Source organism: Cetorhinus maximus, chromosome 15 (assembly GCF_964194155.1).
Source record: "Cetorhinus maximus chromosome 15, sCetMax3.hap1.1, whole genome shotgun sequence".
Lineage (NCBI taxonomy): Eukaryota > Metazoa > Chordata > Chondrichthyes > Lamniformes > Cetorhinidae > Cetorhinus > Cetorhinus maximus.
Window position 1 is genome coordinate 61,476,099 of NC_135893.1, and position 16,098 is coordinate 61,492,196.

At 44.1% G+C, this 16,098-nt stretch overlaps 1 protein-coding gene across 3 annotated transcripts in view; it reads left to right on the plus strand.

Moving 5' to 3' along the window:
- mad1l1 (mitotic arrest deficient 1 like 1) overlaps positions 1–16,098 on the plus strand; it is a 1,010,048-nt gene that overhangs the window by 222,426 nt on the left and 771,524 nt on the right. For all 3 annotated transcript variants that reach the window (XM_078558544.1, XM_078558545.1, XM_078558546.1), the window contains exon 11: positions 815–959. In XM_078558544.1, the coding sequence (XP_078414670.1) occupies positions 815–959 (145 nt within the window). The remainder of the gene's footprint in view (positions 1–814; positions 960–16,098) is intronic.

Genomic DNA, 16,098 nt, shown 5'->3' on the forward strand with positions numbered 1-16,098 from the left:
CTACCCTCCAATTCTCTTGGGTTAGAGATTGGAACTTTTAGATTGTAGGATTTATGTTTTAAATTGGTGTCACTGTTCCTTGAGGATTCAGCTGTCTCCTCTAACCGAGAAACTATAGTTGTATTTCAGAATAGAACCTTGCACGCAATGGGGGCAGGAAGGCAAACTAATTGATTATAAAGGTGCAAGTATCTTAGAGATCCGTATTCCTAAACAGTTTCCTCTAAGGATAATGACAAATCTTAGTTATATTTGGTGGCTGAAATAATGACTTAAAACATGACTAATTCATTTTTGGAACTGATCAAAAAGCAAAATAAGCTTTATTTTGAATTCAATTGCACAAATATTACCTCAATCCGAAAAGGAATTTGGACAGGTTGAGGCCTCTAGCAATCCTGTTTGGTAACAGACTGCAAAGAAATTATACTACAGAAACCAATTGATTTGTTTCTTACTTTTATTTACTTCCCCATGCCTTTGGACTTGAAAACTTGGTTGAAACTAGCGCCATGTGGGGAAAAAATTATTGCCATGTCTCTCTTACTATTCCATAGAATAGTGCATTATTACATTGAGGTCTGATACTGGCTGATGAATCATTGAGTGAAGTTTTCAACTTACAAAAGGATCCAAGTCTTGGCAAAGTTCCAAAGTTTTGATAATCTGAAACTCCCTCTGTCAACTCTTGCTAGCCTTTCACTTCATTGGAGGAAATAACGTAATATCTCATGGGAATCTAAGAAAGCCACTCACTTGCTTTTTCTCTCACCTTTTGTGCATTTCTAATCCTGCTGCTTGTTATCTGTTGAAGTGCTCGAAAGTTGGAAAAAACTCGACAGCAGCTTCAGGATGATGTTTTGAACTTGCGGACCCAGCTTCTCTCTGAACAGAAGAAACGGGAGCAACAGGAAGCAAATGCCCGACGCATGGAGAAACGCAGTATTCTACTTATCAAGGTATGTATATTGTATTATATTTGTATTATATGCTCCTGGATACAAAATTGACAAACATTCAGTTTGCCATTTTGCCTGCTTTTACTGGTGTGGGGCTTTACCTTTACCAGCAGCACTGTCCCCTCTCAAGTGGCCGCCTCACACCTTGATATGGTTGCAACAAGTGCAAGGTGGGACAAAGTTTTATAGTATAAGGGATTATTGGATCAAGAGCCTAAGTCAGTGCAGTCATTTGTTTTGACAGCCAGGATGCATCCTGGTTGGTGTGGTCAGCTCTTGGCTGCACTCTCTCCCTCCCGCACAGGCACCAGCCCACTAAAGGACTACAGGAATCGCCCTCACATCAAAATGGTGGACGAAGCCAGGAGGAGCAGTCATGGTTGCAGCAACAGCAAGGCCCAGGGCAGCTAGAGTGTCCAACATGGCAGAGAGGAAGCATGCCTTACCACCTTCACAGCTGTCCTGAACTCTTGCTCAGCATTAAAACCTCCAAACCCCTTGGGGGGGAAACGAATGAGTGTGAGAGTGAACGAGTATAAGAACCCTGAGATTAGGAGTGAGCTGGGCACATACAGACAGAGACAAAAACAAAAAATGCTGGAAGAACTCAGCAGGTCTGACAGCATCTGTGGAGAGAAAGACAGAGTTAATGTTTCGAGTACGTATGACTCTTCAGAGCTCCAAAGAAGAGTCATACGACTCAAAACGTTAACTCTGTCTTTCTCTCCACAGATGCTGTTAGAGCTGCTGAGTTTTTCTAACATTTTTTGTTTTTGTTTCAGGTTTCCAGCATCCACAGTATTCTGCCTTACACACAGACAGAGGCTGCCACACTCATGCAGCCTCTCCCCCTCCCCGCTCATCCTCTTCCCTCCCCAAAAACCTATCCATTCACCGGTCCAGGAAAGGAGGAAAATCCAGACTGAAAGGCAACCCTTACTTTTGTATGAATTCCACCAAGGCTAGCTTGGAGTGTGTGCCACCAGAGGTGAACGCAAGGTTGGTGTTAGTTAAACCTAACTCCTTAGCTTGGCACCAGTCCCTTCACCCTTCCCTGTTGACCAGGACTTGGGGCTAAATCTGTCTTTCTAGCTCTGTTTGTTACATGTAAAGGCAAAAAAAAACGTTTCATCACTTGGCTCAGCTGCTTGGCAATAGTTAATGCTTATTTTTATTCATTACTTTTTTTCGAGTTATCAATTTATTGCTTTGACGTGGATTTTTAGCCTGTTGTTTGTGTTTTCTTCCTGTCTTAACTTTTTTTTTGAAAGTCATGTTTGATGTTGTGCCAAACCAGATATCAGGCAGCTGTTGCTTGTTTCTTGTTGAAGATGAATGGTGGGGAGGTCACAAGAAGTCTGATTGCTTTTTAGAGGACTGGCAGAAGGGATTTATTTTTGCTGCAATAGAAGCAGGACGTGCTGAAAATACTCAGCACGTCAGGCAGCATCTGTGCAGAGAGAAAGAGGTAAATGACCTTTTGTCAGAACTAGTGCAGAATGTGGACCTGCAGCGTTGACTCTGTTTCTCTCTCCACAAGTGCTGCCTGGCATGCTGAGTATTACCAGCATTTTCTGTTCAAATTGCAGATTTCAAGCATCTGCAGTCCTTTGCTCTCTTATTATATTTTCCATGCTGGGTATTTGTAAACGTGTTTAGTTTAAATTTAAAATGAGAAAATATTTATCACTCAATGCAAAGTGTAGTTTTTCTGTTAACAAAGCCCGCTTGTGTGGATAGAAGTAGAATATTACTGCAGGTGAATTGATTGATGTTAATTTACTAATTGTTTTGCCATTTTTAAGCTTGGAAGTGAAACCAGGAGTCCTGCAGCAACTGAATGTGTCACTTTTAGTGCAAGATATTCTCATTTCTACATGGGATTGTTTTTTACGGTGCTTGTGAGGTTCAAGAATTTTTTATGTTGTGTTGGATATTGCATAGGGCCAGATTCAAAGAATTGGAGCTGGTTGCGTAATATGGATGACCAAATTGTGTGCAATTGTCTGACAAAGTACAATATATCATGTTGAAACCTGAACTTTCAGTGGGCTTTATAAATAGAGGCAAAGAGTACAAAAGTCAAGACGTTTTGCTAAACCTATATAAAACCGTTCGACCCCACTGTGACAATGGTTCCCAATTCTGGGTACCCAAAGGATGTGAAAGGGAGGGTTAATGGGAAAGGATAAGAACCCAGAAACAGGAGACGCACCAGGGCCCATGATTTCTCTCCCTGGCCCTGAGTCAGAATGGGAATACTGATGGGGAAAGAATGAAAATAACAACAGGCAACCGAAAGCTGAGGATCACGCTTGTGGGCTTAACAAGATGTTCTGCAAAGTGAGCATGCAGCCTGGGTTTGGTCTACACATTCTAGAGGACACTGCATCATGAGCGTCGAATGCAGTGCACTGAATTGAAAAAGGTACAAGTAAATCACAGTTTTATCTGGCATGAGTGTTTTGAGCCCAGGGTAGTGGGAAGGGAGGAGGGAAAATGGGCAGGTATTGCATCTCCTCCAATTGCATGGAAAGGTGCTGTGAAAAGGGGAGGGACTGTTGGGGTGATTGAGGAGTGGGGCCAAGGTATTGCTGAGGGAGGGCCCCTTCATAATGCTGAAAGGGGAAGTAGTGTTTGGTGGTGCCATAACGCTGGACATGATAGAAAATGAACTGTTGAATATGGAGGGTGGTGATGTTGAACTTGAGGACAAGGAAAACCCTATCATTCTTCTTGGAGTGAGGGAAATGCTGAAAGAATTTCTGCGGAAAAGGGACATACTGGTTGGAGGGCCCTATCAAGCACTATGGGGGTGAATCTTTCATTGACCTAAAAGGAAGACATATTGGAAGCATTGGTATGGAAGGTGGCATTATCAGAACAGATGTGGTGGAGCCTGAGGAACTGGAAGAATGGAATATCGTCCTTCGGGTCAATGGGATGGAAGAAGCGTAGTCTAGGTAGATGTGTGAGTCACTGGGCTTAGTGAATATTGATAGCCTATCCTCAAATGGGGACAGAGAAGTCGAGAAAGGAGAAAGTTTGAGATAGATCATGTGAATGCAAAGGAAGGGTTGAAATTGGAAGAAAAGTTGATGACATTTTCGAGTTCACAGCTAGAGCAGGAAACAGCACAGATACAGATATTGTTACACTGGAAATGGAGTTAATGGAGGAGGTCCTTCTAGGATTGGATGCAAAGAAAGTTCCACATTCCACAATAAGGCAGGTATAACTAGGATCCATTATTTATTTGTACTCTAGCTTCCCCCACCCACCCATCCCCAACTGGAAGCCATCAGACTCTGGTGATTTGTCTACCTTTTAAATTTGAATAATTTAGGGACAGAAATGCATGAACACAAAAGATAGGAGCAGGAGTAGACTATACGACCCATTGAACCTGCTCTGCCATTCAATACAATCATGGCTGATCTTGGGCTTCAACACCACTTGCGCTTCTGCTCCTTATATCCCTTGACTCCCTGAGAAACCAAAAATGTGTCTATCCCAGCCTTAAATATAGTCAGTGATGGAGCATCCTCAGCCCTCTAGGTTAGAGAATTCCAAAGATTTACAACTCTTTGAATGAAAGAATTTCTCCTTAGGTCAATCCTAAATGATCGACCCAGTATCCTGAGACTGTGTCCCTGTGTTCTAGATACCCCAGCCAGGGGAAACAGCCTTTGTGTCCACTATGTCAAGCCCCTTCAGAATATTGTATTTGTGAATGAGACCAGCTGTCATTCTTCTAAGCTTCAGAGAATATAGGCCCAATTTACTCAGCCTTTTATCATAGGAGAACCCTCTCATCCCAGGGACCAACTAGTGAACGTTCACTGTCCTGCCTCAAACCCAAGTCCGCCCTTACTTAATTAAGGTGACGAAAACTGCACAGGTGTGGTCTTACCAAAGACCTGTACAATTGTAGCAAGACTTCTTTATTCCTGTACTCCAATCAGCTTGCAATAAAGGCCAACATGGAATTTGCCTTCCTAATTGCTTGCTGTACCTGCGTGCTTACTTTGAGTTTTTTATGTGAGCACATCTAAGCCTCTCTGAACATCAACATTTATAAATTTCACACCTTTAAAAAACATTTTCCTTTTCCAATCTTACAACCAAAGTGGATAACTTCACACCATACTCCATCTGCCATCTTGTTGTCCACTCACTTAACCTGTCTTTATCTCTTTGCAGCCTCTCTTTCCTCCCTACAACTTACATTTTCACCTAGCTTTGAATTGTCAGAAAACTTAGATACATGAGTCTCTGTCTCTTTGTTCATGTCATCAATATAGATCCTAAATAGCTGAGGCTGTAGCAATAATCCTTGCGGCACTCACTAGTCACGCATTTGAAAATGACCTTTATGTCTACTCTTTGCTCCCTCTTCCACTCCCAACTCCATGAGCTCTTACCTTGCAAATTGACCTGTTGTGTGGCACCTTATTGAATGCCTTTTGGAAATCCAGCTATAATAAAGTCCCATTAAACGTTGCCCAGTTTTATGCTGTTGCTTTAATGTCGGTCAGTTACTGGGGCCTGAATTCCCGTTTAGCGCCGTGAGTTGTGTTTTCATTTTGCGCTGGTCGCATATAGGGCTGCATGACCCAATCCGCACCATTTTGACGCTCGCTGACTCTGTCTCTTGCTGCCAACCCTCCGACTTGTGGCTTGTGCCACTTCCTGACCCACTTTCTCTCAGATCCTATCTCTCGCCGAACCTCCAGCTCCGCGATTCTCTCATGGGGATAAGTGGTTGAGAGGCAGGAGGAGTGGCTTCGTCTTTAGTGTTCATTCAATCACAATTACTAAAACAAATGATCACATTGCTGTTTGTGGGAACTTGCTGCACACAAATTAGTTGCCACATTTCCTGTATTACAACAGTGCCTACTTTTCAAAAGTTAGTTAATTGCCTGTAAAGTGTTTGGGTCATCCTGAGCTTTGTGTGTGAGAAAAATGCAAGATTTTCTTTTTATCAATCTGAATAAAGGGAGATGTAAGTTAGCACAAGTACAATCTGTTTCTTGACCCTGGGGGAACTGCATTATATAAATTAATTTTGTTAATATTCGTTCATGGGATCTGGGCGTCACTGGTTAGGCCAGCCTTTGTGCCCATCCTTAATCGCCCTCGAGAAGGTGGTGAACTGCACTCACAGTGTTGTTAGGAAGAGAGTTCCAGGATTTTGATCCAGCCACAGTGAAGGTACCGCAAAATAGTTCCAATTCAAGATGGTGTTTGTTTTGGAGGGAAACTTGCAGATGGTGCATGTACCCATGCATCTGCTTCCCCTGTCCTTCTAGATGGCAGAGGTCATGGGTTTGGAAGGTGCTGTTGAAGGAGCCTTGGTGAGCTCTTGCAATGCATCCGTTAGATGCTACACACTACTGCCATTGTGCGTCAGTGGTGGTGGGAGTGAAAGTTGAAGATGGTGGATGGAGTTGCCAATCCAGAGGGGCACTTTGTCCTGAATGGTGTCCAGTTTCTTGAACTTTGTTGGAGCTCCACTCATCCAGGCTGCACTCATCCAGGCAAGTGGAGAGTGTTCCATCACACTCTTGACTTGTGCCTTGTGGATGATTGACAAACTTTGGGGAGTCTGGAAGTGAATTACTGCAGAATTCCTAGCTTCTGATATGCTCTTGTAGTGACAGTATTGATATGAGTGGTCCAATTCAGTTTCTGGTCATTGATAACCACCCAGGATGTGGATAATAATTATTATGTTGATAATTGTTGCTAATAATTATGCTGGCAATAATAATGTCCAAAAAGGAAAATGGTCAAGGTTCCTCCTAAAGGTTTGTAATACCTGAGCAGTTCTCATCCTCAGCTTTTCATTCCAGCTGGGATGTGTAGAGTTTTAACATGAAAGACTAATAATTTGCCTTCGTATACCAAATGACAAAGTTCTTATCAAATTATTTCTTCCCACTTAATCTTTTTACAAGATGGTAATGTTATAGTATGACTGTTGCATTGGGAAAATCTTTTCTTTGTTTATTTATAATTGCCTACATGAGGGCTCTGTAAAAGATTTATATACATTTTTATAAAATGTGCTTTGTCAGTCGTTGTAGTGGATCAACTTTAGATATGGTACCACGGAGGACTGGAGCATGTCTTTTAAGCCCAATTCTGTTTAATGCATAAATTAAAGTTTGAGATATGTGAGCATTGTTCACATGGGGCACATTTAATTATCAGTGCCACTGAAAATATTTTTAAACTCAATCCTGTTTATGTATTGAGTTAAGCTTTGAGATATGAGTATTTTAGGTTACTTGTTGTTAACTGCAACTTATATTAAACCCAATTTTTTTCACACTTGTACAGCTTTACAGGACTTTTTCCAGAGCCAGAAGAGTTCATCAGATGTAAACCTGCCTTTTCAACTCAGGAGAAAACAAATCCCCATTAGACTTTCATATTCAATTACTATAAACAACTCACAAGACCCAACTTTTACACATAGTTAGCTTTATATAGCTTTTCCTGGGATGAGAAGTTTTGATTCTATTTAAAGTCTTTGGTGAAAGAAGATCTAGAAACCTGGTATTTAAAGGAGTATTTTTGCAACAAAGATAAATGTTTTGCGGGTCTGTGCTCACTTAGATAAAATTCCTTCTGAATAGCCACATAGTCAAGATGATTGTACTTTTGGCTTATGTAAATGAGGTACAACACTTGGCAACAAATATCATGCCAGCCAGCTTGTAATTGTTACAAGTTTTTGTTAATCCTGGATCACCAGGTAGAACTCACTAAATTCAATACCTGAAAATTCATTTTACCTATGGGGATGTTACCGATCAAGTCCGGGCATCTGAATTGTTAGTCTCTTAACATACTGAATTATACCTTACAGACAATGTCCCAGACTCCTCCATCACCATCCCAGAGATGGTGGTACAGTGGTATACAGTCAGGAGTGAATGCCCTGGGCATCCTCAGTGTTGACTCCAAGCCCCTTGAAGTCTCAAGACATCACTGTCAGGACATCAGGTTAAACTGGCAAGTAAAGCTCCTGTTGTTAAAATCCACCACCCTCCCTCAACTGGTAAATGAGTTCTCCTTTATGTTGAACACTGCTTGAAGAGGCATAGAAGGTAGAAAGGGCATGTACTCTTGGGAAGGGACTTAAACATCCATTACAAATAGTGGCTTGCTGGCACCACTACTGACCAAGTTGACCATGCCCTGAAAGACTATCTACCAGACTTGGTCTGTGGTAGGTGGTGAGAGAACCAACAAGAGGCAAAAACCTATTTGACCTCTCCCCCATGAGTCTACCTTTTGCAGGTGCATCTGGCCATCCCTCTCCCCCATGAGTCTACCTTTTGCAGGTGCATCTGGCCATCACAATGTTGACAGAAGTCACCGCTGCACAGTCCTGATGGAGACAAAGTCCCATCTTCAAACTGAGGGGATACCCTGCATCGTGTTGTGTAGCACTACACTCTTGCTAAAGGGGATAGATTCAGTATGGACCTAGCAGCGTTGGGCACCCATGAGATGCTGTAGGCTATCAGCAGCAACAGAATTGTATTCGTTCACAATCTGTAACCTCATGGCTCAGCACTCCACCATTGAAATCAAGCCAGGGGATCAACCTGGTTCAGTGAGGACTGAGAGAAAGCATGCTATTGAGTAGCACCAAACATGCCTAAAAATGAGGTTCTAACCTGGTGAAGCTCCAACACAGGATAACATGCATGCTTAGTGCCAAAAGCAGCATGCTATTGACAAAGCTAAGAAATCCCACAACCAATAGATCAGAGCAAAACTCTGCAGTCCTGCCTCATGCAGCTGTGAATGATGGTGGACAGTTAAGCAACTAATGGGAGGAGGCGGCTCTATAAACACCACCATCCTCAATGATGGTGGAACCCAGCACATCAGTGCAAATGAAAAGGTTGAAGCATTTGTAACGATTTTAAGCCAGAAGTGCTGAGTGGATAATCCATCTCAATCTTTCTCGGAGTTCTCCAGCATCATATGTGCTGGTCTTCAGCCAATTTGGTTCACTCCATATGATATCAATAAATGGCTGAAGGCACTGCATACAGCAAAGGATATGGGCCCTCAACAACATCTTGGCTGTAGTACTGAAGAGTTGTGTTCTCGCGCAAGCCAAGCTGTTTGAGTACAGCTCCAGCAACAATATGGACTTTCTTTTTTTTTCTCAAAGATATACTTTATTTATAAAATTTGTAAAAGCACATTCCAAAGAATTTCAAATTGGACATTACAGAAAGCATGCTAAAATTCAACTTTTTTCCATACAGCATGTTGCACTCGCGTGCAACAATACAATTGCAATACATGTGATATTTACTATATGCATTCTATGTCACGCATTCAGCTCAAAGGGTTCTGCGCAGTTTCCAGCTCCACAGTATACTGTGGCAGAAAGGCTTTAGATGGTGGCCTTTCCCCATTGCGCCTTTATGGTGGCTGCTCCAAGCTTTAGTGCATCCCCCAGCATGTAGCCCTGCACCTTCGAATCTGACAGTCTGCAACACTTGGGCACAGACAACTCTGTGCTGGAAGACCAACAAGAGTCGGATAGACCAAAGAACATCTTTCACTGAGTTAATGATCCTCCAGCAGCAGTTGATGTTTGTCTTGGTGTGTATCCTGGAAACAGCCTGTAGAGTGTAGTCATGTCAGCTCTGGATGAACCTTGAGAAAAACAACTGCATCTGTTTCCACACCTTCTTTGCAAAGGCACGTTCCAGAAGGAGGTGGATGATGTTATCTTCCCTGCTGCAGCTGCTTCCAGGGCAGCATGTGGTGACGCTAAGGCTTAGGGCTTGAAAGAAACGTCTTGGTGCTTATTTGAAAGTTTTGGCGATGAAACATTTTGCCAAATGACTTTGACAGTGTGCTAAGGGAACCATCTGAAAGAATCCACCATCTTTTCCCGCAGGGCCTCATGGACATTACATGCAGACCACTGTTTGACGGTAATGGTCAATGTAGTTTTTCTGTAGAGACATTTCTATAAGGGGCAGGCAGTATGGCATGGTTAAACAGCTTGGATTGTTCCGCAGAAATGTAGCTAGACCCATCCTTCGCAACACTGGTGACAAGTGGAACCTCAGCACGTAGTGACACTTGGGCCTGAATTTTCAGCTTGGAGAGTGGGCATGATTGGCAGGCCCAGGATTGGCTGGGAAACAGATAGCTGACTGCAATCGGCCCCCGACCGCGACTTCATGCAGGCTGGCCAATTAACGGCCAGCCAGCATGAAATGTGCGCTGAAGAGCTCACTGCTGCAAGGGTGGGGGCGGGAAGAAGGCGGGCTGTAATGTCAACATGGGCGTGGGCCAGCACTGACAGCAAGCTCCTTAAAGGCAGGGAGCTGCCTGAGAGAGCTGAAGACCTGAAACAGCAAAAATAAAGGCTTCAAAAGCTGAAAAAAAGTGTCCATGCACCATAAGCTAAATTTTTAGATGACTGGTTATGCAAATGCTGTCCACAGAAATTTACGAGATTTCTGTGATGAAATGAAATATAGCCCCGCCCGTGGATGAGGTTTATTGAAAAATGCATAGGCCATCTGCCTGATTCGCCTGTCCACCAAACGTAAGGTTGGATAGGCTACGTAGAATGACAGACAATTGCGCTGTTAATGGACCTAATTTCCCCCTTAATTGTCAGCAGACGCACTTCTGACCTTTGTGCATGCTTGCCGACCGAAATATTGCGCGAGCGCAGGTTGATGTCAGGACGCTCGCGCGATTTCACGTCCGATCGGGTCGCCCTATCAACATAAAACTCTGCTCTTGGTGTTTTCGCACTGAGGGTCTACACACAGCTTGATGCAGCCACGCACACACGTGGCCATTAGAATGATGGCAACGTTGGGTAAATTTTTCCCCCTCCACCCAGAGCTTTGTACATGATGTTCCTGTGGACACAATCCATTTTTGACCACCTGATAATGTAGGAGATGGCTCAGGTGACTATTGCGGCGCAGGATCGAAGTATGGGCCAGACCTGAGCCACATACAGCAATATTGAGAGCACCTCACGCCTGATGACCAGATTCTTATCTAAAACAGAGAGGGACCGTTGCTGCCACATGCTCTGTTTCTGCCTGGCCTTAATTATATGTTCCACCCAGTTTTTGGCACACGCTCCTGCCTCTCTGAGCCGTATTCCCAGTACCATCAGGTATTCTGACCTGACTCTGAAGGGAACAAAGGATTGGTTGGCCTAATTCCCAAATAATGTGGCCTCGCTTGTTCCACAATTTATCTTGGCTCCTGAGACTAGCTCAAACTAGTTGCAAATGCACAACAGTCTGCGCATGGACAACTGACCTGAGCAGAAGACAGCAACGTCACCCGTGTACAGGGTGGCTTTGACCTGTGCACCTCCACTGCCTGGAATTGTCACCCCTCTATCCTTCCTGATGGACTCAGCAAAAGGTTCATTGCAGCACAGAAATAAGACAGAGGAGAGAGGGTAGCTTGGCCTGACTCCATATTTGATTGGAAAGCTTTCTGATAGCCACCCAGTGTTTGAAACTGCGCTGCTGATGTTTGTATAGAGCAGTTGGATCCAATTGCAGATTCCTGCCCCAAACCCTGTTTTGGAGAGTACATCCATCATGTAGATTTGTGATATTCTGTCAAAGGCCTTCTCCTGGTCCAGGCTGACGGGGCAGGTGTCCAACCCCATCCTGCACATAGGCGATTGTAACCCTGAGCAGTGCGAGGCTAACAGAGATCTTCCAGCCAGGTATTGCACAGATCTGGTCTGGTTGGATCACCAACTCCAGAGCAGACTTGACCTGATTGGCATTTAATGGCCTTGGATAGAATTTTAAAGTCCACGTTCAGTAATGAAATGGGTCACCAATTGCTAATATCCTCCCTTCTCCCTTTTGCTTATAGATGAGCCAGATGCCTTTTCTCATGGATTCTGACATGCTACCGGCCAGAAGCACACTCATACGCTCCCAGCAGGTCATATCATCATATCGTGCTCCACAGAGCAGACTCTGGACTGAAGTTGACCTTGGAGGCCTCCGAGGCAAGGAGTGAGGCCTGCTAGCTCCTCTGTTCTGGGAGATCCTTCCTGACATAAACCCCCATTGACTGCAACAGGAGCAGATTCTGCATGCTTTTCTGGAGTCAGGACATTTCGCCCCAGTTTCTTTCTCTTGCCTTTGAAACACCTTTGAAGATGAAGAACTTCTTGATGTTCACCTTGATCGCTTCCGCACTAGGAACTCTAAAGTGGGATTTCATGGTTCTCCAGCCTTTGTAATTTCTTTTAAGTTGTTTAATATTTTCTGGGGTCAATAGCTTTTCATTCGGCCTCCATGTCCCCCTGCCACCTCTCTTGGTCTTCCTGTAATTGACAGTAGAAGGCAGTGGTCAGGGAGAAAGAACTGGCTTGATGTTGGTGGATCTGACCGTGAATGCTGGGCACACAAGTATGAAGTCTATTCTTGTCCTCTTTCCCACTGTCTTGTGCACAGGAGCCTTGGTAGAGGGCGGGCATGAATCTCCTTTGAGACAGCTCTGCTTGTCGCTTTGGCTTTAATCACCTGTGTGTAGGTAACACTACATTTTGGGCAGGTCTTGTAAAAATGTTTGGCCTCCCCACAGATTGCAGCACTTGCTCTCCTGATTGTGGTTTGCAAGCAGGAAGGCCATTTAATAGTTTCCACAGAAAGTTGAGTGCATTTAATGGCCACGTGTCCAGTTTTGCGGCAGGTGTGGCACACTCTGGCTTGCCTTGCATACATCAGGCAGTCTTGATGTCCTCCGATGGCGAAGCTGAAGGGAGGTTGGAGGATGACTCCATTGGCGTCCACCTTTAGGTCACCCTGACCTGTTGTTTGCGTGCCCAGATTCCAAACTGTTCCTTGACCTCCATGTGGTTTCCAGCCAGCTCAACGTACCTGACCAGGAATGTGAGCACACTTCCTACAGGGATATGGGGGTTGCACATGTGATTGGTGACCACCCGGTTCCTTTGCGATGACAGACTAAACAGAGGCTCTGCAGTGAGGATCAACAGCGGCTCCTGGATTCTTCTTTATTTGAAGACCATCATGAGTTTGATGCACCCTGCAACATTTTTGAATGTTGTATCAAAATATTCACCGCTGGGGAAATCCTGCTGGCAGAAGTTGCCTGCGGCTTCAGACCCACAACACTTGAACAATACCCACTTCCATGAAATAGATCTGGTCCGTGAGTGTGCCTTTGCTTGACGTCTTCACTGTCACTCTGGCAGTATTATGCACCACTTGGCCTGGAGCTCGGGTGCTTGCAGCAGCCATCATTGAAACATTGAGTCCTTATTGTATCAGCAATAGGTCTAAGACAGCATTAAGATCCATCAATCACCGCAGAACTTGAATATCGTCGTTGTCAGGGCATTAGGCCGAAGCCGGCTTTGAGGCCACCCAAAAACTTTGTTATTCATTTACAGGATGTGGGTGTCGCTGGCTAGGCCAGCATTTATTACCCATCCCTAATTGCCCTTGAGAAGTTGGTGGTGAGCTGCCTTCTTGAACGACCTTCTGGAATGGCTTGCAACTCGCTACTTAGACTTGATCTTAGCCAAGAGGCCCAGAAGCAATGTGGAAACTTACTCATGTACGCCTGTCCACAAAAAGCAGGCCAAATCCAAAATGGCCAGTTACTGCCCCATTAAATAGCAGAAGGTGTCTTTGACAGTACTGTTGAGTGGCGCTTAGTCAGCAATAACCTGCTCACTGGCGCTCAGTTTGGGTTCTGCCAGGGCCATTCAGCTTCAGAGCTCATTGCAGCCTTGGCCCAAACATGGACAAAAATGCTGATTTCAGGAGATGATGTTACAGTAACAGCCCTTGGCATCAAGGAAGCGCCACCAAGTGTGACATTGTGGAGCTCTAGCAAAATTGAGGTCAATGGGAATTAGGGAGCAAACTCTCCACTAGCTGGAATCATACCTAGCACAAAGGAAGATGATTGTGGTTATTGGAGGCTAACCCTCTCAGCCCCAGGACATCGCTGCAGGAGTTCCTCAGGGTAATGTCCTGGATCCACTGTCTTCAACTGCTTTATCAATGATCTTCCGTCCATCATAAGGTCAGAAGTGGGTATGTTCACTGATGCTTGCACATGCCTCAGTACCATTCGCAACGCTTCAAATACTGAAGCAGTCTGTGTCTGTGTGCAGCAATACTTGGACAGCATTTATACTTATGCTGGTAATTAACAAGTAATATCCCTGCCACACAAGTGCCAGGCACTGACCAGTAAAAGAGAATCTAACTATATCTCCATAATGTTCAATGGCATTGCCACGTTGAATCCCCCACCACCTGGGAGTTGGGAGCTACCATTGACCAAAAACTTAACAGGGCCAGACATATTAGTACTGTGGCTAAAACAGAAGATCAGAGGCAGGGAATTCTGCAGTGATTAACTTGTCTCCTAACTCTTGAAGCCTGTCCATCATCTACAAGGCAGAAATCAGTGCAGTGCCAACGACTGAAGAAGCTCGACACCATCCAGGACACAGCATCCTGCTTGATCGACAGCCCATCCACCACCTTAAAGGTTCACTCCCTCCACCATCAGTGTGCAGTGGTAGCAGTGTGTACCATCTACAAGGTGAACTGTAGCAACACACCAAGGTTCCTTCGACAGCACCTTCCAAACACACGAGCTGTACCACCTAGAAGGACAGGGGCAGCAGATGCATGGGAACACCACCACCTGCAAGTTCCCCTCCAAATTATGCACCATCCTTACTTGGAACTAAATTGCTTTTCCTTCATTGTCAACTGGGTCAAAATCCTAGAATTCCCTTCCGAATGGCACAGAGGATGTAACAACACCAGATGGACTGCAAGGGCTCAAGAAGGGAGCTCACTCAACCATACCAAAGGCATTTAAGAATGGGCAACAAATGCCGTCCTTGCTAATGATATCCAAGCCCCATGAATGCATTTTTAAAAAAAAGCCTCCCGTCTTTCTTCAGAGAAGTCACAAACGTTTTTCCATGGTGTTGATTTTTTCTCCAAGATTTCTAGTTTGTTTTTCAAGCATTTTTGTTGAACTGCAAGTACTGATGACACTGAGACGTTGGCTTACCTTGATTGCTAATTTTGGTGTTAATATCTGAGCTAATGTGTGTACAGATTGACATTCACATAGCTATCGGCTTCATCTGCATATGTTATTTCAGCTCCTTAACCACACTGGGCTCTCAAATGCCTCCAAGGTAGTTCTACTTCAGTCAATAATCTGTTTTATTTAAAATTAAAGTATATAGCTCTTTTTCAACTTACACACAACCACATTTAGGCGATTCTAAATGAGGGAAAGCCCAAGGAAACTGGATGACTGGTTGAGGAAATATTTCATGTTGCTGAAAGCATGGATTTCTGCATGACATTGACAAACCAGCTAAGCAAATGCCTTAGAAACTTCCATATCTCTCCAGTACCCAAGCGAGAAATATGTTTTATTTTTCCTTAACTAGTTTTTAAAACTTTGTTGGCTTCTTCTGTGAATTAATTGTATTTCAGAAAGAAAGGACATTTTGTCAGTGCTTTTCACCTTGCACTCATCAGGACAATTTGCAAGAATACAACGTAAGGGAAAACAAGAAATTCATACTGCATGAGAAGAGAGTGCTGATTGGTTGGCAAGTGGACTCTGGTTTTTAGAGGCGTTGCCATGGAGAATGCATCAGTTGATGGTGACTGACAATTAACTGCAAAACATTTTTTTGAAATTTAAACCAGGTAGCTTGACCTTGATTGGTCAAGGCATTGTCCTGAGGAATGAACCAGTGAATGGCTGTCACTTATTTTATTTAGCTGAAACAAGAACAATGTATGTACACGTTCTTTCTGTCTGCAAAGAACAGGGCCCTGTGTATTAATATATGTAGCTACCAGTGCAGGCAAGTGCGCCACACCGCGAGCCCGAATGGCTACGTTAAATTGGTTGTCAGTGTAATTCTTAACACACTGAGGATTATTTAACATATGTTGTCCAATTGCGGAATCATATCTAATGTTGGACACTGTGTTTTGAGTTTTGCAAACATGGGCTGGTTGGGTATGGTCTGTACCTCGTCCATTGAGACCAATGGAAGGGT